The 18,257-nt window shown below is 34.6% G+C and overlaps 1 protein-coding gene across 10 annotated transcripts in view; it reads left to right on the top strand.

Annotated features, from left to right (window-relative positions):
- LOC123676680 (ephrin type-B receptor 2) overlaps positions 1 to 18,257 on the top strand; it is a 364,540-nt gene that overhangs the window by 161,229 nt on the left and 185,054 nt on the right. For 8 of the 10 annotated variants that reach the window (XM_045612793.1, XM_045612786.1, XM_045612789.1 and 5 more), the window contains exon 2: positions 13,128 to 13,260. In XM_045612793.1, coding sequence (XP_045468749.1) covers positions 13,194 to 13,260 — 67 coding nt within the window. In that variant the 5' untranslated portion in view covers positions 13,128 to 13,193. Of the gene's footprint in view, positions 1 to 8,486; positions 8,643 to 8,828; positions 8,903 to 13,127; positions 13,261 to 18,257 lie in introns of those variants that run through there. The other 2 variants (XM_045612785.1, XM_045612787.1) reach the window with 2 other exon arrangements.

The following is an 18,257-nucleotide window of genomic DNA, read 5'->3' as shown; positions in this document are numbered from 1 at the left end:
ACTTAGAGACCTTGGTTCAGGTATCGAGAGAATTTGGGACAAAACATCGAAACTTGCATTCCTGGAAATGATTAAATAATTGGCAAATCTGGAAACACGTTCATGGTCAATTTCAATAAAGAACATCAGAATTATGCCAGGTCATTTTACAATTATACCTTTATTGTTTTTAATTTAAATATATAAATTTATATAGATATTCTTGAACATAGCGAGAAGTCGTTGTTGTGCTCAGGTCTTCTTAGAGTTAAAACGTGTTTTTTCCTTCTGGGTTATTACCCCTGGAAAATTACTTAGTCATATATTATGAGCCTTGCTTCACGTGGCCATGGTCGACATTCGAAAATCACAGTAATTTGGTGTAGTAATTCTAGGGTGTTCCAAAAGCCTGGAAGTATGTAATATAGGTAAAGTATCGAGCTGATGTGAAAGCCGATATAAGGTCGAACTAGTCTTTTAAATGATTTAAGAACGTTATTGCATATAATCTCTTCATAACTTACCTCAAGGACCAAAAGTATTTCTGATCATCTCCTCAGTAACTTTGAGGAAATATCTTCGAAATTCCAAAGGCCTCCACCCCGATCGTTCGAAACTAGGGATTCATCAAGCCATCAAGGCTTGATTTTAACCTCGATTTTAACCAACTACTTACTTGACTTGCAAATCAAGCTCGTGAAAATTTACATACTTGAGCTTGGCTTGACTTGATTTTTGAAATTTATTGCTTGACTTGATATCAAGCTACTTGATATTACTTGAGCTTGATATCCACACGTCGCACGGCATATATTTCTGCAATCTTGTGCATGCTTAGACCAAATAAGGGTATTCCTCGAGCGCCGAGAGACTAAAGCATTCGCCAGTGTGACTTTAGTAGTTTTCTCACATTTTGATGAAATCTTCTGGTAGATTTTGGTAGTTTCAAAAATCTGGAGCCATTGAAATTAATTAATGTTGTTTTTTTTATTCAATATGAAAAGACTCGGAAAAAGAGAATATTAGAAACAAGTAAAATATATAGAATTTATTCAGAAAATAATAGACACTTACATATATGTATTTATCTCGGTATTTATATAAAAAAGTAAACAAAACGAATTTCGCCGAAGCGGCAAATATTGGAGGGCAGCATTTTCCACTTTTTCCGATAAATCCGATTTCCTAGAAGTACCTAGGTATTGAATAAATTCATTTTATTTCCCAGATGATTTTTAAATCAAATTAATTAGGGTTGGGCGTGGGCGCATTCGAATTTAAAATAATGGTTCATCCGATTCCTTTACTCGATCACCTTAAAGAAAAATAACAAAATGTTCGAGCGTTTGATAAAACCGAAACTCAGCAGAAAAAAGTGAGGCCGAAGGACCCGCTCTAGAGGGGCGGCAAATATTGGAGGGCGGCGTTTTCTACTTTTTCCAAGAAATCGGATTTTCTAGAAGAATGGATTGGAAAAATGGCTATACGTTTCACATATAGCCAAGTGTTTTATACTTTTGTGAACATTGAATCTTTTTTAATTTCAACGAATTCCACACACGATTTTTCAGATCAAATTAACTAGTGTTGGCCCTGGACGCATTCGAATTTAAATTAATGGTTCATCCGCATCAACCGTCTGTTTTATTGTATCAAAAAAAAAAAAAAAACAAAATGATCAAACTTTTTATAAAGTCGAACCTCGGCAGAAGAACTTAAAAACGTAGGGCTTGCTCTCGGGCTTGCTCTAGAGGGGTGGCATATATAGGAGATAGTCATTTTCTATTTGAATTATTAGAACATTGTGTTAAAAAAACTTTTTTTCAACGAATTTCATACATGATTTTTTTTATAAGTTTTTTGGATCAATGGACTATTTTCTCGATTTTTTAATTTGCTAAAATTTCTAGTGATTTATGTTTTTATTTCAAAAAAAGTTGATATTTTCGGTTCTTTTATACAATAAGTTCAATGAATAAAAGTGTTTTTTGCATGGTTCCTTCTGATTTCATATTTTTTTTTTATCGATGTGACACTACACAATGAAACTGCTAAAAATCAAGTAGTAGTAGTACTTGATAAATGAATATTTGACTTGAATTGAGATTGAAAAACTACTACTTTACTTGAGCTTGACTTGAAATCAAGTCTATCTCAAGCCAAGTAGCTTGAAAATCAAGCCAAGCCATGAATCCCTATTCGAGACGACCACGACGATCGGTCGATGGGCTATCCATCAGCAAAAACAACCCCCAAGCCATAAAATATCACGTTGGAAGAGCTCGGAGATGGCGTGACGACGGAAGTCGGGGTAAAATTGAGTTTCCGACACTCTCTCGACCTTACGAAATAAATTGTCAAGGGCGCTTAATGGGCAAGGTGTAATCTCGACTTTAGCGCGCCCTTTTCCGACAACGAATATTTCTCAATCTTACGCTGCGACCTCATGAATTTTTTTTTAAGGAGTAGGGGGCCATATTCAAATGGCTTGATTATGGAGTCGGTCTTGATGGAGGCTTAAAGGCTTTCTTGACCCGGTAATCGGGTGGAGCTTTTGATATTTCGTGTTTCGATGGAGTGTTTGATAGTAAAGCGAGGGTTGGACCATCCGCTGATTTACTTTCTAGGGACTAACGAGCCAGTCGATTGATCTGTGTTGGTAGATCAATAATTGTACATGGTAGGTCAAGTTTATTGGACAGCAGTAGAGCTATTGTATCGGTCATAATCATAAAAAACATCTATTGAAACGCTAAAGCGACGATAGATGTGAATGACTAATTAATGTGAGCTTTTGTGATGTAGATTATATTATTAAATTTTTTTTGTGATGATTGAAATGGAATGAAAAAAAATCTTCCGCAGAGTGTCTACGGCTTCTCATGTAAATAAGAGCTACATTACATGGCTGACATAAGGTAATTAAACTTAAATGTCTTGAATTTTGTATAAAACATCATTTGAAATAATGATGCTTAAAATCTCATGTTACGAAAGTAAAGTCGATGGATCCTAGGATGATTTCAAATCAACCTATTTTTGAATGATAATAAAAATCGAAATATCTTAGGAATTTAAAATGAGTGTCCCAGGTAAAAACCCCATGCATATTCAACATTTTCTAGGAGCATTTTTCAGAATTATAATAATAATTATGTTTATTTCGTTGAAAAAAAATAAAATCACTGAGGTATATCTGAATGTTGGAACCGAGGTTGCAACTAATGGATAATTGTGTGTTAAATTTGCAGCTCGATTTGCTGTTATTGCGAGAGTTATTGTCATAAACAATTACACATTCCCAAATTATTTACGTAACAATATCTTTTTTACGATTATTTTTATGGCTTGCAATATACGAACTGAAAATTAATGATGAGAAATATTCTTTTCAGTTCCATTAAAATATCCATTATTTTATTTTGAAATTCTTGGCGATAATTAATTCAATTCCTCTTTCATGAGACTACAAAAATTCAATTCTGGGCAGCAAATTTTCTGGTCTTAATTTCATAAGAAAACTGGAATGATCGAAATGTTATCCTCATTTTCATGATAGATGTTTTGAAGTCCAAAAGAATTTGATGATGACCATAGATTTACATCAATTCATTAATTTCAAGGGCACTTCTCAATTTCAAATGATCAATATTTCAAAAACAACCCTGATTGTTTTTGAACGATATCTTTTTTACGATTATTTTTATGGCTTGCAATATACGAACTGAAAATTAATAATGAGAAATACTCTTTTCAGTTCCATTAAAACATCTATTATTTTATTTTGAAATTCTTGGCGATAATTAATTCAATTCCTCTTTCATGAGACTACAAAAATTCAATTCTGGGCAGCAAATTTTCTGGTCTTAATTTCATAAGAAAACTGGAATGATCGAAATGTTATCCTCATTTTCATGATAGATGTTTTGAAGTCCAAAAGAATTTGATGATGACCATAGATTTACATCAATTCATTAATTTCAAGGGCACTTCTCAATTTCAAATGATCAATATTTCAAAAACAATCAGGGTACCGTTTTTGTATATTGATATAAATAATGCTAGAAATAATGTGATCGTTACTATACAAAACTACAAAACTATACTTATATACCAATTAACTGATTTTGATATCTATTAATATCCAACGGTATTAATAGGTTGAGTCTGAAGCTCGGTCTGAAGTTTTCATTTTCAATATGTAAAATTTCAAAATCATGATCAAAATTGAAAATTTTGAAACTGAAAAAATTAAATACTTTATATTCAACCTATTAGAAACTTCAGAAATTGAAAGAAATAAAAAAAAAACAAATTTTATTAAATTTAATTTTTTTTTTATTATATTATATAAATTGACAAAATTATTATTATATTATATTATTATTATTTTATTATATCAATTGACAAAATAGAATACTCAAACCGATCCCCTCTGCTAAATCTTTTTCTAGAATCTCAAAAATTGTCTACTACATCTGTCCCTTCTACAATATTTTTGTACTAATTTTTAGTATTTGTAGTCATTCCCAAAAATTTGTAAAATAAGTTTCCAGTAATATTTACCAGAAGAACTCATTGTATGTACTTTATTAATATATAATGCTTTTTATTAATAACTTCAAAATTCATTTTCGTCAATTAGAGACAGAAAATTTTTGTTTTATTCACTTTTCATATACAATTTACTCGCATTCAAATCCACTAATATCGTAAGAGTAAGTTTCAAGAGGGATTACCACCACGTGGCTTTTCGCGCATCAGTCAAACTTTGGTATCGATTTTCTCTCTGGCGCTCCTGCGATGACCAAACTTTGTACGATGTACGAAGTTGTACATTGATTTCATCTTGTTTTTTTTTTCGAAGCAAATAAGTAGAGGGCAGCACTGTACTAAGTTCGATTATATATTTCACTAAATTATAGTTTTACCTCTTTTGTCATGATTTTTTTGTAGTTTTTTTCACGAATATTCAAAAAATACATCAGTGCCTTGTACAAAGTACATACAATTAATTTTTTTGCGAAAAACGACAATTTTTTTGTTTGTTTTTTTATTTGCAAATCAAACATATATACTTTCTACAATGTAGATTATTGTTTAAGGAAATTATGTGGAAACTCTCAAAAATCGGTGACTTGTAAGAAGAATTATCTCTGACTTAGTTTTTAACTGAGCAGCCACTTGGTGGTGTTCCCTCTTAAGTCGATTAGGTTCCAATAGATTCGTGTTCATAATTGAAAAAACGTCTTATTATTCCATTTGATACCAAATTAGATGAAATAATCTTGCCGATGTTCAATTTGCACTGATTGAGATCGATTCGAGTCCTTGCCGGATAACTAAAACCAACTCACACAGACTCAACTAAACCGAATTATACTGGCGTTTAATTTCTCTCGGCGATGCCGGAATTCGAACGTCTTTGTATCCCTCCAACATGATCCATATTCAAATTGGAAACTTTCTGAGCTACCAAGACGTGTATCCTCGCTTTCCCCATCTACCGCATTACAACCGCTGTTTCGAACTGTACCGAATGCGGTCCAAGTTTGAGTAATGCCTATTTAACTAGCTCATTTTCGGTTGTGCAACTTCTTCACTGCCTCCTTTTGACGAGCAGTCGTTAATTGTCGTTTCCAAGTCCTTACGAAAACAATCGATGAGTGCATCTATTAACGTCACCTAGAAATTAGCTCGAACTGGTCGTTTAGACAAATATCGCTAGTTATCACTTACGACTTAGGAAATGAGAGCTATTACGGCTTGTATAGGTGAATAAATAATGAATCATCGGCCATGATACGAAGGTTGTACGTTTGGGTCATATTTCGGTTTATTATACCTAGTTCCGACAATAAACCTCTAGAGTTGTTTGAGGAAAATTTTTGAATGCATCTGTTTCACAGTTTTATAATTCATGTTTCTCTCATTCTGTGGTTATTCCGTTCATTCTTCCACATCTTGTAGAACAAAATCGTGCGAGAATATATCAGAAACGCACTGTTTTTATGGTTATATTTTATTATTCTATGTTGGCACTCCGAACTTTCCGCAATGGCTTCATCTGTCAATTCATCAATCTGCCTTAAAGAAATCAGTTCTGCCAACCAACATTTTTCAATGCAAAAATCACTAAAGTATATTTATGGAAATATTTCATTTATTTCAATGAAAATGCAATGAATTAGAGAAAATAATGTATAATACTCGTACAGAAGGCTCACTCTACCACTCGTTCATTCCAAAACTCGCCACTTCGTGGCTCGTTTTTGAATTTTGAACTCTTGGAAGAATATCAATGCCTTCTGCACTTGTATTATAAATAACTATTCCGTTATGTAATGTACAAACGCTGCAAATTTTATACACCCGTTAAATGTTTCCACATAAAAAGCTATTAGGATCGTTTTTCGCATGAATGATATTCATTCTATACAGAACAAAAAAAAATTAACCACTTTTCAAGTATTTGATTGACTTGGTTGTTACTTGATCGGAATCTATTCAATTGATAAATTCAAGTTATTCTAATTTTCATTACTCTATTATGTTAATAAGCTCTGAAGTTACTGTGCAGTGAAACAATTGTTATTTACATAATAAAATAGTGGAAATTAGAATATCTTGTATTTAATATCAATTCAGTTTTCGTTTTGAAATGTTTTTAATGCAGACGTACTCCGTTTAGATTTAAGATTACATTTTTTTTCATATTTTCTATACGTTAATAGTTATCACAAAAGTCATCGTTTTAATTCCTGATGTTTCATTACTTCCTGTGGGTATAATCCGAGGTATAATCGTCTTGTTCATATGTCATTACATACACATAATTTAGAAGAAGTTTTAGTTAAGAGGGAATACTCCACGTCTGGTTAGTTCAAAACGAAATCATAGAGTTTTCCTTTTACAACCAAGGTTGTATGAGGTTTTAACATAATTTCTTTAAACAATAATCTACATTGTAGAATGACAATATTTTTAATTTGCTAATGAAGAAAAATATTGGCAACCTTTCGTTTTTCGCAAAAGAATTGATGATGTTAAATGTACAAAGCATAGATATATTTTTAAAATATTTATAAAAAAAAACATACAAAAAATTGCAAACGAGGTGAAAACTATAATTTAGTGAAAATCAACTCCTCCACTCATATGCTTCGTAAATCACTCTTGAGGTTGGAATAGCTTTTAGATCTAAAGAAATGTAAGAGAAGCGTGTTTATTGAATAAGAAGGTTGGGTTTTTAAACAACAATAGTTCACAACAATATTATAGGTGTTTTCGTTTAGAAGTTTGAGAAATATATTTGAGAAAAAATATAGTGATGTTAAAGTCAGAAATAGGGATTCACAGATTTGGGTCGTTTCTTATTCTGCGTCTTGAATTATTTCAAGTAATTGTTCATGAGATTCCAATTCAACATAATAGATAAGCTGTTGCAAATGTGCCCATAAATTAAAATCTAATGGATTGCGATCTGGTTAACAAGGTGGCTATTGTATAAGTTCCCCTTGACTTATCAATTTATTCGGGAAATTTTCATGTACCCTTCTTACCTCCTTCTGACTGATGGTGTACCATCTTGCTGATACAACATATTGTCAATCTCGTTGCCAACAATGTTGAGCTTTAGACCATCAATATAGTGAAAAAAAGTTGTGCTTCAAGAAATGTTTATACAAATTTACATTTAAAAGATCATTTAGAACATACACTGGCATCAAATCATTGTTGCAAATCCTAGTCCAAAAGTTTACACCAAAACATTGCAGCAATCGTGTTGTTCTAATCTAATGGCTTATGAATTTTGTAGTGCCCATACATGTTCATTATGATTGTTGTTGATACCATCCTTAGTGAAACAAGCCTCGACAGATCACATTGCGAGCGAAATAAATCTATCATTTTGTTGTTGTTATAGCATAAGATATTTTCGTTAGTCAGCCTATTTATTTCAAATTTGAAAATTTCAAATTCTTGTAACTTTTCAACGAAAAGGAATCGTTTATAAGACAATAGGAGTTGATATGAAAACTATCAACTTTCAAAGTGTGACATGAAGCTTGTAGAACAACCTGTATATCATATATAAAGAAAATAGTTCATATTCAACGCACTTCTTAGTTCTTATCCTCCATTCTTATCTTGTTCTCACTGGATGTTCGAATACCAATTCACAAAACGAATGTAAACTCGAATGTAAACCAATTCAAATACATAGCGTAGGTGTATTCTACTGGATTTATGAGGTTGTTTATGTTTCCTGAATCATTAGCTTCGCTAGTTTCAGGTGAAAACTCTCGCAATCGAACTTGTGGTTATACCCAATCAATCAAATATGACAATATAATTTCACGCCGAAACAATGACTCAAAAATTGCACAAAATCATCGATAACAAATTTGCAACTGATGCAATAAAGACCACTGTGTTTGTCTTAGATAAGATACTGCGCTGCAGATAGGTCCGATGTGAAAAAATCGGGCTTTTGTTATTGATCGCGGTGTCGATTTCATCAGTCATTACTGTCATTAGTTGTCGGGTTATTTCGGTACGGGTGTGTTTGTTTCTAGGAACGCTTTCGATAACTAGGTATTTAGGTATTGAATGCCCATTTAATTTGACCTTTCTGTCAGGTTACTCTTCCTATTGTTCTGGTGAGTTGCGACTTTCGTTAAAGCTTTTTTCCGGGCAATATTTATGAAGTGAAGGACGTATCCTAGTGTACCTACCAGAGTTATACGAAAAAAACAGGTTATTGAAAAGGTTAGAGGATATAAGAAGGTAGACATACAGGGTGATTCCTAACTACCGCAGGAAACATTAGAGAGCGGTTCGGTTGTTTCAAGACAAAAAAAAGTACTACAAACCGGAGTTGCATCGTTTCCTACATACAAGGGGACGTTTTAAAAAAACGGTAGGTATTTGATTATCGTGAATTTTTTGTCTGAATTTTTGAATTCATTTTTTTTATTAAACAACTATAAATACAACTTTTCGGTCTCCTGTGTTTTCGTTATATCAATCTTCGTTTTTGAGAGAAAAAATCAGCTTTTTATGCTTCGTCTTCAAAATGATGCTCATGATGTGCTATACAGTGGCTTCAATTTTTTTTTTCGGAAAAGAAGATATTTCTGATGGAAATACTGGAGGTAAAAGAGTTACATTTTCAGTTGATCGATCTTGAAAAATAAAAAAAAAAACAAAAAAGTCAGTTGCGGACTTTTTTCCTCAATATTATTGGCTGTTGTATCCACTGAGACGCCACTGAACCCTATTTCAATTTAGTTAGGGCTGAATAAGCGTTTTATTAATTCAAAAAACTTTACCCAATTTCTCTCAAATCGGTTTGAGAGTATTTTCGATAATTTATTAATACCTACCGTTTTTTTAAACTTAAACGTCGCTTAAACGTATCTCGGAAACGAAACTATTTCTGGAGATAAAAAAGTTACATTTTCAGTTGATCGATCTTGAAAAATAAAAAAAAAAATAACAAAAAAGTCAGTGGCGGACTTTTTTCCTCAATATTATTGGCTGTTGTGCCCACTGAGACGCCACTGAACCTACTTTCAATTTAGTTAAGGCTAAATAAGCGTCTTATAAATTCAAAAAACTTTTTTTAACTTTTTTAATACCTACCGTTTTTTTTTAAACTTAAACGTATCTCGGAAACAAATCAACTCGTGACATATGTTCGTAGGACCTTGTTTTCTTAAAACGACCTATCGCATTACCTTTGTACTCTCGTATCGTAGTTGGCAATCACCCTGTACACTATAGATATACTTCGGCAAGGTATTCATCAACGCACTGAATTACTCGGGGTGACACTACTTATTGATAATATGTACGTACGGGTGTCCGAGAGGGTGTCTCAAATTCGATGCTTACTAAAAGCATTTCAAGAACCCCCTATTTTTTCGTAATAATAAGTTATCAGAAAGCAGTTCATAAATATCTTGATTCGTTCTCGAGTTACAGGTGTTTCTGAAAACCGACTATTTTGCTATATCTTGGTTTCTGTTCGAAATATTCGAAAAATTCTAAACCATTTTTTTTCAGTAATTTTTATGTTTTATATGATACTTAGATCGAATCATAGAAATTAATTACCGTTTTTGAGATAAAGAGGATAAGACATCGAGGGTCTTGAAGATGTTTTCTCCAAGTCTCATAGTTCCCGAGACGCTTTCAGTGAAAATCGAATTTGGGACATCCTGTACATAGTAAATTTTTCCAAGAAAATGTTGGGAAGTGATCATTTAAAAGCTCTCTAGAACGTATAATCAGAGTTCTGTCTGTTTTTGAATTGGCACAAGTGTTTGAAGTGCTCCATTTTGTCAGTTCATCTCAAACCTCAAATATATACCCTAAACATTTCAAGTCTCTCCATCTATTCTCTCGAACGTTTCCTGTTTATGGACGGCTGGCATCGAATAATTCAAAACTGTGTCGACATGGCGCACAGGAAAGAGGGCGCAAAAATTCTCACATCTGTTGAAATTTTGAACTGTCTATGCCTCATAAAATTCTCAAGAGACGAGAACAGGTGGTAATTGCTTTGTGGAACTTCAGGGGACTGAAATGGGTGTGGTAATATTTCCCAGCTAGGCTCAGACATTTTTTCCGGGGTCACTCCTGCGGTTTGAGGTTAAGCGTTATCCTATAACGGCTGTAATGACTTGCATCCGATATATGTTGAATGAGGTCGTTTTTTCATCATGAGTTGCATGTCTCGCTGAAGCTGAAGTTTTGAGATCATGGACGATTTCGGCTACTGGCCACCATAATAAATAATAATCTAAGATGAAGATTACTTACATCGAATTCAATTCAATTAACTTGCAAAGAAAAAAACATTTTATTTTTGTGTTTGTGTCGCTATATTTGAAGGTATTTCTGTTTGCTAGCTGGCAAATTCGAGTAACAGTCTTAAATTCTGTACATTCCATTCAATTTTGATGAAATTTGGTATTTCGAAGTAGGTCATAAGTACAAGGTTTTCCAAAAAGAGGTTTCATTCTGAATAGCCCGATATCTGGGCGGCAGTCACTTTTGAAACTGCCATATTTTGACATTTGACAGGTAAAAACGGCGTCATTAATAAAAATGGAACGAACACGCTTCAACAACGTATTGCAGTTGCTAAAAATGGTGAATGTTTTGCAGTCACAGTTCGCATGATTAAATCACTTTTGAGTCATCGTGAATCACATTTTCGGCCAGCAATAGAGAATCTGTTGACATAATTTGAGGTGTTGGGACAAGTTAGTGATGTGAAAAATCTAAACCTTGGGGTGGCTCAAGAACGAATGAGAATATTGCTGATGTAGGCCATAGTGAAATCCCAGGTTGGTTGATTCTTCGTCGATCTAGGGATTTGGGCATTTCATGGCCGGAATTGGAAGATTTTGATTAGGACGACGTCTTATTTCAACAAAACGGCGCTACGTGCCATATTAACAACGAAAAAATCGCAATTTCGAGAGAAAAGAGATTATTACAAATGGGCCACCGAGATTTTGTGAGATAACACCTTTAGACCTTTTTGTGACCACAGGAAATATAAGGTCTATGCCAATGCCCCAAAATCGATTCAAGACTTAAAGATATAATTCGTGCAGTTATCAAGGACATACAGCCGCCAATATGCGAATTGGTCATGATTCAATTCATGAAAAGATCTCGTTTTGCAACCGTAGCTGTGGCGGCCATATGGCTAATAGCGTGTTCCATCTTTAATGGCATACCTCGAGATACCTTGAAATATATTCGTTTTTTTAATATAAAAATGACACTCCTTAGTGTAAAACCCTTTAGTTCCATAGCAATTTCAGCGGCAAAAGGACCAAGAAGCAGTTCACCAAACCCATTTACTGTGTATTTTCTTGCCTGAAATGTATTTACCGGACAGTTTGCTGTTAAATCACCTGAAAAACATTAATGAGATCACTTGGAAATTGCTGTATTATCTATCTCAATCGCAAGTTAATAATAGTTTATAAGTAACAATTTGGATAGAGTGAGAAAATTAAACAATAAATGGTTTGATTCGCGGTTATCATTGATCTATTTGTGAAACATGAACAAATTTTTTTATGTATTCAATACGAAAGAATTTCGTAAGTAAATTATAGTACATAAATATGCCAATGAATTACGGACAAAAAATCATTGATATTTAGGTAAGAAAAATCACAGCAATTTTTCTATTACCTGATAGCATCTGAAAACGAGATTGTAAACAATAGTGGTCTAAAACAATCGATCATTGCCTGAGTAGCTATTAGGGTTTATTGACAGTAAACTAATAATGCCAAGTGTTTTTAGCATCGGACCTAGCACTCTCGCGCTTCGAATTGCCTTCCATAGTTTCATTCCATGAACCAATTCTGAACGTCAATCAAATTGTACAATAAAGAGCTCTAAATCGAATACATTCAGTTTCGCCAATAGAAGTGTCGATGAAGGATTTCCGTGGATTTTATTGGTTGTTATTCGCTTTTATTTCCAATCGTTTTCTACCTGATTTGGCGCCTTCAGAAAAAGTAATTGTTTGCTCGACACAACGCTGATGATTGTATGGTTGCTGCTTCCGTTGTTCTGAGAAGAATGGACTAGGAAATGTGGAAGATTTGATTGGAAATGCTATTTCAAGTTGTTGACAATATAGTGAAAATATTCAGTTATCACAAGAGCATAGACGATATTCGATTATACACCAATTTGCGGGTCGTAGTTCGCGAAATATCTACGTCGAGTGAAGAGGTTCGTACAATCGAAATATATTGTTTGTGCTCGAATTGGTATTCGTCACGATTATATAACGAATAATTTCAATGACTTTAACCAAAGCAATGCATTTTGATATTTCAATGACATTTCACTGAGCTTGACTTTAATTTTTTTTGGCGAACGTCCAAGTATGTTACAATGGAAATGATCTCAATTTGGCAGGAGGCGAAACACCAAAACGATTATACCAGGCCGTCAAGGGTATATTTATTTCATAGATTCTTTTGGTTCATTAAAACATGAGTTCTATAATCCAATGAATTGCTTCGACCTAGACCTTATACTCTAATATTCATCAATGTATTGCGCTTGTGACAGAAACTGAAGTTTTCTTTTTTTTTCAGAATGAAGTAGCCCACTGCGTTTGGGCGGGCCGCATCCAAGGTGGCCAGTAACCTCAGAGAGGCGAGATGGCCCTGGGCTCAAGGGCCTTGAATTTGCTGGCGCTGCTTTTTGCTTACGCTGCATCTGAACAAGGTGAGTCTTGTAGTTCACGAGTAGAAACTCCGAACTGGAGCAATTTGGTTTCGAACTAAAAGTATAATCTAGAAACCACTGAAGATGTTTATGGTAGCTGCAGTCGAAACGTCAAGTAAAAAAAACCATGGCTAAGAAGCCGGTACTATTCTTAGATCCTTATTAGAGATTCATCAAGCCAAGTGGCTTGTCATTTTAACCAACTACTTAACTTGGAAATCAAGCTCGTGAAAAATTACATACTTTAGCTTGACTTGATTTTAGATATTTATTGCTTGTCTTGATATCAAGCTTTTGATTTTACTTGCGCTTGATATGCACGCGTCGCACAGCATATATTTCTGCAATCTCGTGAGCGCTTAGGCTGGTTTTAGAGTCACGCTGACCGACAGCGCTGAAGCCTACGCGCGTAGCGCTCAGCGCGTGGCAACTAGAAACTCATTTCAGAGTCACGCTGAACGTACGTTTTACGTAACACAGTAACGCTCCCTGAGCTCGGTAGCGCGTCAGCGTGGCCTGGTCAGCGGCGCTGACGCGTGGCGCGTACGCTCTCGATTCCTCAGCGCTGACGGTGGTCAGCGCTGAGCCGTCAGCGTTATTCTAAAACGGTTCATAAGTAATCATACATATTGGCCTGTCAGCGCCGACGGTCAGCGTGACTCTAAAACTAGCCTTAGACTAAATAAGGGGATTCCTCGAACGCCAAGAGACTGAAACATTCGCCAGTGTGACTTCATTAGTAGTTTTCTCACATTTCTTTGAAACCTATTGGTAGATTTTGGTAGTTTCTTTACAAACTTGGCCAAAATGGCCAAGAATTTTTTATCAACGTCAGCATCTTCAGCTCCTGTTGAAAGACAATTTTCCAGAGCTGCTCTTTTAGTTACAAAACCCGCAATAGGTTAGGCCACAAATCTATAAGATGCCTCATATGTCTTAGATCCTGAAAGGAAAATTATGAAATCAAACAAAGCCTGGAGATTTCTCAATATTAAGAAACTCAATTTTTTTAAATTTTGTTATGATTTATAGTGATTCAATTTATGTTTCTATTTCGAAAAAGTTGATATTTTCGGTTCTTTTATACAATAAATTTAATAAATAAAAGTGTTTTTTGCAAGGTTCCTTCTCATTTAATCATTTTTATTGATGTGGCACTAAACAATAAAACTGCTGAAAATCAAGTAGCTTGATATGATTCAAGTACTTGATGAATAAATACTTGACTTGAGATTAAAAAATTACTACTTGACTTGAGCTTGACTTCAAATGAAGTCAAGCACAAGCCAAGTAGCTTGAAACTCAATCAAAGCTGTGAATCCCTAATCCTTATATGGAAGAAGTAGTAGGCGGCAGATTGTCTTTTTAAAGCTAAATTCATGAATGCTAAAATCCTCCCAGGATGGATTAATATTTCATACTTTTTACAAATTGTAATGGTCGTCACCTGAAAATCTACATATTATCGGAGAATGTAGTCTGATCCAATCCTTAATGGTGTTTTAATCACTGACTTTGCTCTAAGCCCCCGTTAATGGGGAAACATAATCCGAAATCGATAACAAATATGATTAAACATTAACGCGGGATTACGATACACGTTTGGCATATCGCGTTCCTCTGCAAGGATTATTCTGTGCGAATTGAGCAGGATGTCAAAACTCGTGAAATAACTGAAATTGGTAATAATTCAAAAATTACGTTCCTACTGTTACAAATCAGGTGGGAAATACTATTCTGAAATTGCTAACACTGCTCTGTATCATTCCCCTTTCCACTTATTTATCATTCGAGCAACTAATTGGTTTGATATTGATGCTATTGATGAACAAGGTTTATTCAGGTCATTTATTCAGAGCTTTTTTAAGTTTCTTCCACTAGGACAAACATCAAGACAACCCCATATTCCTAAACATTGTAAAAGAATTGGAATAGAAGACGTGTTAAAAAAAAAGGTTCACAGCATTGTTCTCCTTTGGTCCGGTTTTGGTCCCAATATTACTTTATCTTCTATGGTTCAAGTTCTCAACGCCAGCATATTCAACTCCAGTTGAAAGACAATTTTCAAGAACTGCTCTTACAGTTACGAAAACCCGCAATAGGTCTTAGAACCTAGATAGAAAATTATGAAATCAAACAAAGCCTGGAGGTTTCTCAATATTGAGAAACTTCTTTTTTTTATTATTTTTTATTTTGTTATGATTTATAGTGATTTCATTCATGTTTCTATTCCAAAAGAGTTGATATTTTCGGTTCTTTTTTATTTTTTTTTATTGAGTTGACACTACATAATAAAACTGAGTAGCTTGATTTGATTCAAGTACTTGATAAATAAATATTTGACTTGATTTGAGATTGAAAAACTACTACTTGACTTCAGCTCGACTTGATATCAAGTCAAGGCAACCGGATGGATAGAATTGAATTTAAGGATGAATTCTTCATCAGTAAGTCGAACTGAATGACAGAACTTGACTTTCACTGCGAACACACAGGGAACAGAAATTGAAATCTTCAATTGTTCGGGGTTCAATATTCTATTTGGATAATTGAAAATAATTATCATTCTTGAAATATCAGAGAAACCGCCTGAAAAATCCTGAATCCTTCTGGGATCTACATCAAAGGAGCCGCCCAATAAACCTCGATCAACTCGGATCAACTGGTGAAGTTAAATAGAATGTTGACCTGCTCGATGGGTTGAGCTTAAAAAAAACTCATGAAAATAGGGGAGAGCAGAGATCCACGATTGGGGTATTTATGATTAGAGTGCGCTACCTTATTTATGGTTTTTTATATATGATTTGTCTCGTGATTTGTGGATACGTCTCTTTTTCTGGTATACAATTATGCCGGCTACTCTTAAAGCTGTATGTTCAGTAACATATTAACAGAAAAAATAGAATATTAAATCTCAAATCTGGTAGCAAACAAGAATATAATATTGTATTTCCACTACAATATCTGACAATTTTTATTGGTCGTAATGATCTTTGAATTTTTCACGAGCTACGGTGTAATCGTGATTTTCTATCTCAATATTATTTCTTACACAACTACTATACTGGGGTTCCATATCACGGATAGGGATTCACGGCTTGACTTGATTTTCAAGCTACTCGACTTGGTCTTTGCTTGAAATCAACTCAAGTTCAAGTCAAGTTGTAGTTTTTCAATGTCAAGTATTCATTTATCAAGTAAATGACTTGACATTGAAAAACTACTACTTGACTTTAGCTTGAATTGTTTTCAATTTCCCATGTCCTATTCACAAGCAGATGCTTCAACACATAACCAATAATAGGGATTTGAATGTTGTTAGTTGTTATGGCCAGTAAGCTGTTGTTCCATTTGCATATATATATAGACTAGTTAATACGGAACTATAAGTTATAATATGCTTGACCAAACTCGTATACTCGGACTATTTCAGGGAAAATTAAATTTTTTTCACTCTATACAATTATTAATTTGCGTTCAGCAGGCTGTATTTTGCATCTAACTTGGGCTTGACTTGAAATCAATTCAAGTTCAAGTCAAGTAGTAGTTTTTTAGTGTCAAGTCATGTACCTGATAAATACTTGACTCGACATTGAAAAACTACAACTTGACTTGAACTTGAGTTGATTTCAAGTCAAGCCCAAGTTAAGTAGCTTGAATATCAAGTCAAGCCGTGAATCCCTAATCACAGATGCAAAATTCAACCTGCTATACTCAAATTAATAGTATAGAGTGGAAAAAGTTCAATTTTCTCTTAGAAAGTCTGTGTATTTGATCAAGCATCTTATAGCTTATAGTTCCGTATTAACTCGTCTATATATGTAAATGGAACAACAGCTTATTGGCCATAACAACATCCAAATCCTTTATATTGATTACGCGTTGAAGCATCCGCTTGTGAATAGGATATGAGAAATCCACAACATTGATATTCTTGGTAAAAGTCATTACTCGTTCATCAGCTGCCTAAACATATCAATTAGACTATTAACGAAACTGTTTCAATGCTCAACAACGCGTGGTTGAAGACAGGATCCTCGAACAAACTCAAGCAAAGCAATCGCTTATAATAACCTCTTAAGCAATTCATCCCCCCAAAACCCTCCTACCCCATTCATCGGTAATGACGACGAATCCTTCCCCCTCAAGATGAAACGATTAATCTAACCGCATTCGAGCCTATTCGATATAACGACAGTTTCGACGCTGGAGGCGACGCCGACGTCGTCGTAGCGTCTTGCCGTGCCGCCACCTGAAGGGATGAAGATTTCTCCCCATGTCGGCCGTCCTTCGACCGTGCTAGTAACAGCAGAAGACGACTACGAATCGATAGCAGCGGGTTGAAGGCCCCCAGTATAAGGTTTATGGGATACCAGAAGGTGGCTCTCTCTTCTCTCTATTCGAGCATTTGCTCCATTCAAGAAGTGCGACCGGAATCAGGGCCGATGTTGCCGGATTGGACGTTTTCTCTAACTAATGAATGTAACGATCAATAAGATTCAAAAATAAATAACTGTCTGGAGTTATCCATTCAGAGAACAAAATATCTTAAATCTCTAATATCTTTTTCACAATCATTGGTTGACGCAGCGTCCAATTTTGACCTTCCATACTTCGCAGAGAGAAAGCTTGGTGACATAAATCTAACCTCGAATAACCTCACTCATTGAAGTCAGTTTATGTTAAATTGCGAGAGCGTGGCATCCAATTCGTGCAACCTAACCAAGAGATGATACGATCGGTTGAAAATACCCCTCAGATCTTCTTTTATTTGGTAAGGGCTGAAATTTTATTCCCTAGGTCTCTACTTCAATTTCACCGATTTCCTACTGTTGTCTAATTGGGAGACTTTTCTCTCTACTTCATGCCACTTTTTTCTTGTATTCGGTTCTTTGAAAGAGGTATTTCCTCTTATCTGCCATTCTTATTTTGATATGTAGTATCTTTCTTAATTCCTTATTATCATGCTCTTTCAGCGTCTCTATTGTCTTCTTTGT

Source organism: Harmonia axyridis, chromosome 3 (genome assembly GCF_914767665.1).
Source record: "Harmonia axyridis chromosome 3, icHarAxyr1.1, whole genome shotgun sequence".
Lineage (NCBI taxonomy): Eukaryota > Metazoa > Arthropoda > Insecta > Coleoptera > Coccinellidae > Harmonia > Harmonia axyridis.
This window is presented reverse-complemented; position numbering and strand designations above follow the sequence as displayed.